This window comes from Typopeltis vanoorti, chromosome 15, assembly GCF_054136105.1.
Source record: "Typopeltis vanoorti isolate ZY-2024b chromosome 15, IOZ_Tvanoo_1.0, whole genome shotgun sequence".
Classification (NCBI taxonomy): Eukaryota; Metazoa; Arthropoda; class Arachnida; order Uropygi; family Thelyphonidae; genus Typopeltis; species Typopeltis vanoorti.
This window is the reverse complement of record NC_143563.1, coordinates 34,995,870-35,008,450: the sequence shown is the minus strand read 5'-3', so window position 1 is coordinate 35,008,450 and position 12,581 is coordinate 34,995,870. Positions and strand designations below refer to the sequence as shown.

At 36.7% G+C, this 12,581-nt stretch overlaps 1 protein-coding gene across 2 annotated transcripts in view; it reads right to left on the bottom strand.

Annotated features, from left to right (window-relative positions):
- Nucleotides 1-12,581, bottom strand: part of LOC150098597 (aspartate dehydrogenase domain-containing protein-like) — a 117,946-nt gene that overhangs the window by 2,577 nt on the left and 102,788 nt on the right. For both annotated transcript variants that reach the window (XM_090404796.1, XM_090404795.1), the window contains exon 6: nt 5,747-5,901. In XM_090404796.1, the coding sequence (XP_090260922.1) occupies nt 5,747-5,901 (155 nt within the window). The remainder of the gene's footprint in view (nt 1-5,746; nt 5,902-12,581) is intronic.

The following is a 12,581-nucleotide window of genomic DNA, read 5'->3' as shown; positions in this document are numbered from 1 at the left end:
TTCCAGTAATTCTATACTGAATTACTATATTATTATTATTGTTATTATTCAGACCTCCATGGAGTCAATAGACTAATCATGGGAGGTCTTACCTAGGAAACACAGTCTATCATACCACTTCCTGAACCCATTGACCATTCTTGCTCTCACACTCTATCAGGCAATGCATTCCACAGTTCACCAACCCTTCCAGGGATAGCCACTTGTTATCGCTCCTTCCCACTGTTCAGAACTTCCCAGTGTCAATCGTGTAACTACCTCTCAACAGTTTAAAACTCTCAATCACATCGCCTCTCCTACTCCTATCTACCAAACTCTGCAGTCCACATTCCCTCAGACGATCCTCATAACTAACACTGTACAGTCCTGAAACCATATTTGTTATCTGCCTCTGTATCCTTTCCACAGTTAATTTATCCCCTTCAAATCCTGGGGACTAAATTTGAGAACAATAGTCTAAGTGTGGTCTGATCAGGGTCTTATACAACGGAATGATAACTCTTATCTCTGCAGGTCAGCATCCTCCTCAGTATTGCAGCAATCCTCTGAGTTACCTTCACCACCTTTGCAATATGTTCTCTGAATTTCAGGTTCCTATCAATCATCACCCCCAGATCTCTTGTCTCCCCTACTTCCTCCAGTACAGCTCCTCCAATCGAGTATGCTGCCTCCCATTGATATATCCCAAACTTCAAGACTTTACATTTTGCTACATTAAAATGATATCCCCATTCATTTGCAAATCTGTCTAGTTTATTCAAATCCTCTTGCAGGGCTGCCACATCTGTACTATTACTAATAACCCTTCCCAGCTTCGCATCATCTGCAAACAACTGAATATCCCCCTGCAATCCACCGACAATGTCATTGATATGAAGGTTAAACAATATAGGTCCCAGTACTGAGCCCTGTGGGACCCCCACTTGTAACCCTCTGCCTCCTTGAAACTGCCCCACCATACTCAACTCTCTGATACCTATCGGACAGCCAATCCTGAATCCAGTTGACCAACCTGACATCCAGACCCATGTGCTGCAACTTATATATCAGCTTATCATGTAGCACCCTGTCAAATGCCTTTGCAAAATCCAAAAAAATGGCAGTATATGCCTTTCCCTCATCAACTGCTCTTGCCATTTTATTATAAAAGGCAATCATATTACTAAAGCAAGGACACCCCTTAACAAATCCATGTTGACTCACAGATAACATTATCCTCATCTGACCAAAGCTGTATATGGTCCCTCACTAATTTCTCGAACATCTTAACAACTACTGATGAAACACAAACTGGAATATAATTAAACACTTCCAGTCTGTTACAGTCCTTATGCAATGGCACTATCTTATTCCATTCCTTGGGTATCTTCCCATAGCTAGACTTTCATTAAAAAGCCAGGTCAATGGAACTGTCAGTTCTTTAGCACATTCTCTCAAAATGAAAAGTGTACTCCATAAATGAATTTCAAGGCTCTTTCAAACCGTTCTTTACTTAATGCACCATGTTGTTTCAGAAAATTGACAACAGAGTAGATAATAACTAAATTAGTTAAATTATAAGAAATAAATTATTAGTTCCTATATTTTTCCAAAGTTAAATTGGCATCTTCAGGGATTAATACCAGTGTATTAATCCCTGAAGTATGAATACATGTGCATACAGGTATACTTCAGTAGCAAACATAGAACAGGAGAGATACAGGATGACCTAAATTCCTATATAATTATGCCACCTATTAGCTTTCTTAAACATTATGATAAAACAATACGATGCATGAGAATCAACTTATAAGCTAAATACTAGGATTCTTTACTTCGGATTTCGATTTTATTTATTTATTTGATCCCAAACATCATTATTATTAACATCAGACCACCCTGGAGTTAAAAGACTCATAGCAGGAGGTCCACACACACACACACACACTCACACAAAAATGATCATTAAATTGTGCCTTAAATCCATTCACGGTTTCTGCACTCACTGAATATTTTAGCTATATCCTCTATCAGTTACAAGTTTACCATTGTCATCAACTAACATCATCCTCCTATAATCATTCTTTCTTCTGCTTGCCACATATCAAAAGAAATTAACCAAATGAGCTTTTCTTAGCTCATTTCCACTCATACTGCACTTTTGCTCTCTTTATCATCCAAGTCGCTTTCCTAGCTTGCTCTTTGTACTTTTCATGCAACTAATTATGACTAACATTCATCTTCTGTTGCCTCCCCAATTCCTTCTTCCAGATTTCATGCTTAATCACTTCATTCATCCATTTTACTCCTACTTTATCTATCCTTTCATCTATGAAATACTCAACATTGCTGCTGTTAAATAGTTCTAGACCAATGACCAAATATAAATTAAAAACCAAGAAATCATATACTTGGTTTAATCCTTTATCCAACTGTAAGCAAACAAAGTTTGCACCTGAAGTATTTTCAGGGCGGGGGCAACTCTTGTATAGAAGCTAATGACTTCACATCACTTGCTTTACTAACTCATAATGCAGAGCACATATCCTTGCGGGTATGTATAATGCTATGCAAAGAGTCACTGCCCAGACTGGTTTCAACCTTTACTGAGGTCTCATCAGACCCAGAGGTGATACCTTCAGGTTTCAGGACAGAGTTTCAGGACTGAGGCCAGACCCCTGGCCTCAGTCCTGAAACTCTGTAAATTGCTAAAGTGTCCAGATAATTATTGGTAGATAGTGTATAAGATGTAGAGCAGATGTTGTGGGTTTACAAGATGACTTGAACAGACTGAGTGAATGGACACAGAGTGGGGTTACCAGTTCAATGTTGTAAAGTGTAAAGTTTTAAAATTTGGGAAAAAAAGATGGGATGTAGAGTATACTCTTGGTGGGAATATATTGGAGGAGGTGAAGGAAATAAGAGATCTGGGTGTGATGCTGGACAGGGATCTAATATTTAGAGGACAACAACGAATTCTAGCAACAATGACAGGGCACTGACTTGCAGAAGTAATGAAATTCCGGTGCCATTGTATAAGGCCAGTATTATGACACACGGACTACTGTGTAAAGATTTGGTCACATGGTTTTCAAAAGAATGAAGAGATATTAGAAAGGGTCCAAGGTGATTGTCTAAGGTGGTGTCTAGTCTAGTCTGTGGAATGCTAAGTATGAAGAAAAGCTGAGAAGATGCAATTTATAGTCTAGTGGATAGGAGAAGTGATGTGGTAGAGATTTTACATCAAATCATCTTCCCATACCTCCTTCAGTTCATTCCAACTGCTGACTTACAACTTAAATATGGACTACTTATTGCTTAATATAATATTCCATTTACATAATATAACTAAAAATCTGAACAGCTTTTTTTCTCGGCACCTTCTCATATGCTTTCTCTAGATCTACAAAACTCACATACAGATCCTTGTTTTATTTTCATGATTTCTCAAGTATAAAGACTCCTCTCATAATGGGAGGAATCTTTATATGGGGCTTTTCAATTGAGGATGAGTTAGCCATATGGAGGAAGCAGGGTTTTTTCTCCTGGAAATTCAGGTTTTTCATCCCATGTACAGGCAAATCAGTCATGAGGAGACACACAATTTACAGACAAAAAATACTGTTGTTGTTGGTGGTGGGTAGTAAATGGCACTAATGGTAGTGATGTCATCGTATTGTATTGAAGAATTAAGTAGTGGGAGAGACAGCGAGTGTATGTAGCAGAACAGAGTAGAGTGCCCTCCTGTGATGAGTCCTTGGACTCCTTGAAGGTGTCACATTGTAATAATAATAATTTGTCTTGAAGTGAAATCTGATCCTGATAACTTCTATTTGACCTGTACTATTTTGATTTTCAAATTTCTCTTCCACCATTATTCTTAGCATGTATACACTGTAATAATAATTTGTCTTGAAGTGAAATCTGATTCTGATTCATGCATAGATATTGCATGAACCATTCAGTAAAGAAGTTCCTCTGTATGTAGTTCTATATTCAAGTTTTATTTCCTTTTTTATAGATGGATATAATAGCTCTACTCCAATTTGACCTACTGAAATGCCTTCTGAATTATGTGATATAGCCACTGTAAAAATTTTATACCTTCCATATTTGAGCACCTCTGGTTGAATATCATCTAACCCAGCTGCCGTTCCACATTCTGGGTTTTAATTTTGAGTCCACTACAGAGTTCTGATTTTTCTATCCTTGCACACAACTTTACCACATGCCTCTCTTGATGAATTAGTTTTCTTCAGAGTCTGCAATGAGTCTCCAAGATTTGATTGTTGTTGTCAAACTTTAATTTTTTCTCCAATAATATTTGGATCTTCGAGTCTACAGTTCCCCTTTGAAAGATGTTCAACTTTGATTCTTTTTAAAATGTTCTTCTATTTTTTTTTTAATAACAATAGTAATATAACAATTTTTTATCCCTTAAAAATAGATCTGTTTTAAACACTGAAAAAAAATTATTATAAATCAAATTATGTAATCATCCATTTATTTAATGTTGTATCCAGGCCTGCCTACTTTGCTGATGCATTGTGATGTGAATGTGAATGAAGCAATTAAAATAAAGTAAAAATCTTTATTTGCCAAATATTTCAACTGGAGAATAAACAACCATCTTTAGTGGCAGGCAGGCTAGTATGTACAAGGTAGGATATAACATTAGACTACTTAAGAACAATATGAGAGGTGCGATGGTAAAAAGAGCAACAATGATATGGGCAAACTGTAACTGAAATATAGATGAAATGAAACAAAACAAAATAAGAATGATACATTCCCAGATTTTTGACAAGGAGAGGCTCTTGTTTCAATTCAAATTAGGATGATGTAGAAGGGTTTCAATACTCCTCTTAAGTGTTCGAATTTGAAGCAGTCAGTGGAATAGGTGCATTCTAGACAAGAAACTTCTGTGATCAGTGTGTTCTCGTGCTATGTTAGACAAAATTTCTCAAGAAAGGATTCTCAGATTTCTTATTAATGATGCAAGACTGGTGTTCATTTACTATTTTCTCCACAGAATGTCTGGTTTGTTTGAAATAGAAGTAGCAGGAACTTGTTAGATGCCAGGTAGGAAAAGAGAATATTGTTTATCTTTAGAAGAATATAGCCATGAGGAGAGTTTGATCAGAAAAAATGTAGGCATTAGGATGTATTTCTAGGATTCTTGAAATCAGTTTGGATATACTTAAAATAACATGGAACTTTCTGTGGTGGTTCAGAGTTGTTGGAAGTAGATTTGTAGGAGTCAAAAGCATGCTGTATGGTCAGTCCATTGAGAGAAGCCATATGGTTACATAATGCATTGAATGTTAAGAAGTTCTAGCCTGAGATTATGTGGGTTAGAGCATATGATATGAGCCCAATGCAGTCAAGTTTTTACATATAGCAACAGCGTGTACATCAACCATCCCAAAAACTTGGGGAAAAAGTTTACTAATTTTTATCAGACAGCAAGTTTTTTTTTTTTCATCTATATTTCAATTAATACATCTTACTCATGTCACTCTGCTCTTTATACTAACACATAGCTTATAATGTTCTGAAGTAATTCATTGTTAATGTCTTACTTTATGCATACTAGCCTGCCTGCCACTGAAGATGTCCTCTCATTGTCAAGTTGAAATATCTGGTAAATAAAGTTTTTTTTCATCTTAACTGTTTAATTTTTCCTCTTCTATGTGTAAACAGTTCTGTTTTGCTGATGCTAGCAAACCTGGATTAAATATTAAGCTCATTAATGTTAGCTACATACCATATAGACTTGCCAGAAAAGCATGGTAAGTGGCAGTACCAGTAACTTCTCCTATTGGTGCAGGATTTTTACGTGTGGTATGGCAGTGGAACATAGTACTATCTTTCATAGGTGGTCCCCATACCTCTACTTCAACTATATGAAAATCTTTCAAACTGCAATAAAATATAACCAAAAGTTCCACTTGATTTAATAAATATATAAAAATTTTTGCAGTAAAATATATAAAAATGTCAACTGCAAAACATTTTATATATAAAAATATATAAAATGTTTTGCAGTGAAATGAATGAACATGAATGTAATTTATTTTGATTATTTAAACGAGAAAGAAACATGGCTAATTCATTCTTTCTTTTGTGTGTTCCAACCATTACCATTATATTTGTTGTCATTATTATTTTATTATGTGGCACCTCCATGGAGTTCCTGTATTCATCATGGAAGACCATTCCAAACACAGCACATAATATTGCACCTGAAGTATCTTCAGGACTGGGGCACAAACTTTGTTTGCTTACACTTGGATAAAGGATTAAACTAAATATATAATTGATAGTCTAACCAAGTGAAAAAACTTCCATCTTTCTTTAATCCAGAGTAATTTAATAATAAGGTGTGACACCTTTTGGCAACTTGTATAGGTAAATATGACTTCCCCATTACTTCCACCTTGGTATCACCACCACTGGGTCTGGCTCCCACTGATGAAACCTCAATAAAGGTCGAAACCGGTCTGGGTAGTGGCCCTTTCCTTCATGCACAGCATTATACATGCTATGCATTAAGATGTGATGTGCTATGAGTTGCCCCAGTCCTGGAGATACTTCAGGTGAAAATTTTGTTTGCTTATACTTGGATAAAGAATTAAACTAAATATATAGTTGATAGTCTAAACAAGTGAAAAAACTTCCAACAAAATGTTAGATATGAAATGTTGGAGTGCTGACAAGTAATTGACTAATTTGGAGGAAAATTGCTGATAGGAGATTAATAATAATAATAATATAATAATATAGCACTACAAGATTAAGTGCTGTCATGATAGCCTGAATACCCGTGATAGCCTCAAGGGTACACATCAGTTTCCTGATATGTACCCTTGAGGATACATATCAGGAAACTGATGATGATGATATAAATATGGTCATGAGATTAGATGGGATATCAGCCCAAATATTATGGGAATGTGAAAGAGAACTGAAAGCTCCTGACCAAGCTGATTAATTTAAGCCTCAGTTCTGGCAAGGTGTCTAGGGAGAAGAAAGATAGCAAAATAGTTCCATTGCATAAAGGAGGCTCCAATACAGAGGTAGCAAATTATAAGCCAATCAGTATCTCAGGAGTGGTGGTGGTTAAGGTATTGCAGAAATTGATAAAAGACAGCATTCAGGACAGGTATATGATACTCTATATGGGGAAGCAGTTTTGTGAGAGGTAAGTGTTGCATTAGTAATTTTCTCCCTTTTTATAATAAAGTGACAACTGAGTTGGATAAAGGAAATGGCTAAGTGATGCTGCTGGACTTTGCACAGGCATTGGACAAGATACCACATGGAAATTTGTTATATAAACTGGAGCAAATGGGATTGGATATGAAACTGGTGATATGGATAAGAGAGCTGCAGACATCAAAGAGTAGTATGGGGGGGAAATTGAATCCATGAGAAAGAAGGTAACTAGCATTATAATACAGGCTTGGTACTTGGTCTGCTGCTGTTTAATTCATATATCAATGATACAAGATATAATTTAAGAATACACATTCAGATAATCCAGGTAATTGTTTTCTGATGATTCAAAGCTAGGAAGAGATCTTGTAGTCAAAGAGATCGTCGATGAAGATGATACACAGATTCTGCAGGATGTAGGCAAAGGATAACAGCAGCTAAATTAATATGGCTAAGAACACGTGATTTCAGATGAGATCACATGCTGTGTACTACATTGAGAGAACTCAGTAAATTAATAAGGCTGGGGATTTGAGTTTGGTTGTTGATAGGGAGTTAAAGTTTAGAGAGCATTACAAAGGTGGCCAAAATAGCTTATTTTAGCCATTTATTTATTTATTTATCATATGGCATATACACATGGTTAAAAGGAAATAAAATAAAATACATATGAATATAGATAAGATTATTATTATTATTATTATTACTTGACACCTCCAGGGAGTCCCAGACTCATCGAGGGAGGTCACTTGCTCTACAAGTCTTTGTCTTCAACACTCAATACTCTAACTACATCGAACCACATCATCTACACGCCATCGACTGTCCACCACCACCACTAGTATTTTCACAGACAATCACAAACATCCACGCCCATGGCGGGATTAGAACCCGCAGCCTTTTGGCTGGAAAGTGGATATGCTGACCACTCGGCCAACCAGGCTGGCAGATAAAAGCAAATAAGCAGATAAAATACAGGTATTAAATATATGACAAGCATAAAGCAAAAATTTAGTCACATTTTTACATTTAGATTTTTAATAGAAATGATTGCCTCTAAGGATAGATCAAAAATGTCCTTTAGTTCACCTGGATATGTCATTAATTCACATTCCTGAACTATATGACGAATGGTTTGGGTCTCGGCTCCCCAAGGGCAGTGGGGGATTCCGTATCTTTCCCCATTTTGATAGTAAGTCTCTGCATACACCATGACCTGTATGGATCCTGTTAGCAGTCTTCCATGTATTCCTGGGCAGGTCAAATCCAGATGGTTTTTGAAGAATATTTATGTAGCTATGAACTTCAGGTGATACTGCTTGAGTCCATGTTGCATCCCACTTGTTCATCAAGCTGGCATTCTGACTGAGAGGATTACAGGTGGTTTTAATGGCAGGTCTTCTGGATTTTAATCTATCAGATAAAGCATCTGGTATTTCTAGTACATACTTTAGCAGTGATATTAATCATATGTTGTTTATATGACAGAGTTCTATCCAAAGTTATCCCCAAGTATTTAGATGTCGGATTAAACGAGATTAATGTCCCATCAACATATATCTCTGGCTTTTGAATTGAAAGTCTCTTATTAAGGTGAAAACAAGAACATTCAGTTTTACCAGGATTTGGTGTTAGCCTCCATTTTTTATAGAACTCCCACAAGGCCAACATATCATTTATCAATATTTCTTTCAGTTCTTTCTGAAGCTAAATCACCTGTTTCAGGGATATCTGCAATGTAAAGACTGAAAAGCAGTGGTTCTAGCACCGAGCTCTGTGGTAGCCCATTTTTAAGCACTCTCTGTTTACTGATACTTCTCCCATTTACCACTCTGAAATATCAATCACATAATAATTTGTTTATGAGGTACCCCAGTGTTTTACAAGGGATGATCTTAAGGAATTTGTGTATGAGTCCCTCCCTCCAGACAGTATCGTAGGCTGCTGTCAAGTCAACAAAGACTGCAGTAGTCTTCAAGCATCTTTGAAACCCTGCTTCAATGTAAGTTGTTAAGCTAAGGACCTGAGCTATCGCCCCATAGCTCTTTTAAGGGCTATGGTGTGATAGCTTTCACTTCTGTCTGCTAGCTTACTAGGTTTTAGCATGGCAATGATTTTTGTCCTTTTAAATACCCTGGGGGGATGCAACCACTTTCAAGTATGTCGCTAAAGAATTTGGCCAACTACAATCTAGCATAAGGTCCACAATGTATCAGGAATTCATTATAAATATTATCAAATCCAGGAATCTTCCTTCTTTTGATGTTTTGAAGCACCAAAGATATTTCCTTACAAGAAAAAGGCAAGGAGAATTGTAGGTTCTATTGAAAGCCTTCATAGCCTTTAATTCACATTTTACCTCTCCAATATGTTCTCTGTCTATAGGGGGTTCTAGAAAGCAAAACAATATGAGCAGCTATCTGATTTGAGTCGACAGGTGAAGATTTCTTTGGTATAAAGGAGCTTGGGCCGAACTTCTTGAGTAGCGACCAGGCATTTCTGCTAGTGTTTAAAGTCTGTTCTCAGTTAATTGGATCCACTTTTCCCTTCGAGCAGCATTAAGACTATGAAGCAGTACTTCTCCTATTTCAGGATCCTTACTCTCAAGGAATTCCTGATACAGGGATTCGCTTTCATTAGTCCATCTGGGCACATATTCTTTTCAGTAGCCTCAAGGGATGTATCTTTTTTGCCACCGCTATAACTACTCCAGTGAACCATGCATGATTTTTATGGGTTGGGGGAATTCTTCTAAGACGTGCATCTAGGTCCATAGTAAAATTTTCCCAGTCAGCTTTTCAGAAATTCCATCTTGGTCTAGTCTTTCCTATTTGAAAAAACCTCAAGAATACGTCTGGAGACCTGTAAAGGTTGATTTTCACTATCAGTGGAGACAAATGTCAAATCAGGGTTATATTCCTTATTCCAGACTCTTGATCTAAAGGTGCCTTTTTCCCCTTGGCATCAAAAACCAAGTAGAGACGGTGTAGATCTGCCCATTCAGCTAATGTTTCTCCATTTTGATCATTCCAATCATATTTCCAAGAAATATGGTGACTGTTAAAGTCTCCAGAGTACACTGTTGGATGGGGGTATATCTGTAAAACATCATTTGGCCAAGCAGTTGCAGGTGGTTTATACACATTCAAAATCATGATGTCCGCTATTCTCAATATCAGTATCATTCTCAATATCATTTTGGACATATGTTATATTGCCATAGCAATAACTATACGTTATTTCAAGAATATCATAACCAGGAATTGTTGCTCTAGATTTAACTTGGTCTTCAGATTCGATATGTGATTCTTGAATAAGAAGTAGCTCAATGTTTTCATCTTGTAGGAGTTTAGAAAGATATTGATACTTTGATGCACTAATACCCTCAACATTTAACTGGCATAGCATAACTGATGCTATGTCTGATGTTCCTTGTCATCTGGTTCTGGGAGGAACCATTGCGAAGGTTTTGAATTTCCAACTGTTAGAGCAACTGACAGCCAGACCATTGTCTGGCTGTCAGTTGCTCTAGCTCTTTAGCGTGACCCAGGGTGCACCACGAGGAGGTGAGCTAGAAATGCACCCTGGTTGAATACACTGACAAACAGGGATAGCAAGGTTATTATTATCCTTTGTAAGACTTTAATAAGGCCTCAGATGGACTACTGTACACCTATCTGTTATATGGATTCCATGTATATGAAGAGTGGTAGAAAGAATCCAGAAGTGAGTGACCAAAATTACAGCAGATCTAAGGAAAGCTCTCTGTGAGGATAGATTGAGTCTGCAAATTACGAAGACTAGTTAAAAGGCAAAAATAAGGATGGATACATGTTAGAAACATATAAGTTATTGAAAGGGTTTTAGAGGACTGATACAAAATTTTCAGGGATAACTCTTTGTTCATGACATGAAGAAAGAAAACAAAGGGTCATCCCTGGAAATTCTGTAAATGTGTGGTTAGGAAAGATATTAGACATTTGTGAGTACTTTGTTGGTAAATAAATTTGAGAAGAGGTATGATTAGTATTGTGGGAATAACGGCTAGGTAATATGGACATCCCACGATGAGTAACTCCATGGAGATGCCCATGAAATAATAGGTTTGGCTTTAAATGTACTGAATCAACTTATCATCCTCATATATTGTATAGCTCTGTTCTTTGAAACAGCCTTCCTCATACCATTTTGCCCAAGAACTATGATTTTCAAATGTTTGAGAAACATATCAGCAGGTTCCTGCATTCTTCTTTATCTGCCCAAACACAACTCATTTATTAAAATTATAAAAATCAAGTGGATATAAGATCCAGCATTATTTCAAAGCCGAATGTAGAAACCGTCAAAGTTTCATAAAAATAAGTTGACCAGAGAGCTTATGGGAATACACCTGCCGGCATTTGCAAGTTCTTCAGTGTAGACCATTTAGAAAACATGAACACTGCCAAGCATCCAAATATTTGCTTTCTAATTAGTCCATTTTTGATAAGGTTTCACTGGCCTGACAGCTGTTTTGAACTGATTGGTTCTCTTCAGAGACTAGGCAGAAACCTTAAACATGAACAACCTGGGCAGCGTTCATGTTTTCTAAATGGTCCGCAATAGGGCAACTCGAAAATGCCAGAGGATGTATTCTCTGGTCAACTTATTTTTACGAAACCTTCACGGTTTCTACATTCAGCTTTGAAATAATGCTGGATCTTATATCCACATGATTTTTATAATTTTGCATCGGTGCACTGAAGTCTTTTGGCTCTTTATTTTAGTAAATCACTTTCATAAAAGTTTCGTAATCTCTCATCTGTAGGGCTGTATTCAAAAAGTCATTTCGATGACTAAGGAGACAAACCTGCAAATAAAAATGTGTTTCTTACAGACAGTATGCTGCAAGCAATAACATGGTATCATTACATCTTGTAGGAATATGTGCCTATAAAATCTCTAACATTGGTTGATGAGTAGAATGCATTGTCAGAGAGTGCAGAAACAGTAAATGAGTTTAAAACATGGTTCAATGGGCTTTAAATGTGTGTAACAGTAAATACCTCCCATGAAGAGTCCTTGATTTCAGAGGTCTGATAATAATATTTATTAGAGAAGATATAGGCAGTGGGACAAGAGAAAAGAGGATGCCATTGTGGTAAATGAAGAATACTGGTCTGAATGTTCTTAAAATAGCAAGGACATGGAAAAGATAACCTGAAGAGTAAAAGGATTGTCTCTAGATTCTTTTCTTCTTGATAACTTTCACATGTTCTACCATGTAATTTTCTCCTGAGGAGCTAGTTCATCTAATGTCACAAATACCACATCAGTAGTAGTTGTAACCTCCTGGGGTTTTTTTAAGAGTGGATGTGACAGTTTTGGTAGATATAGAAATGTGG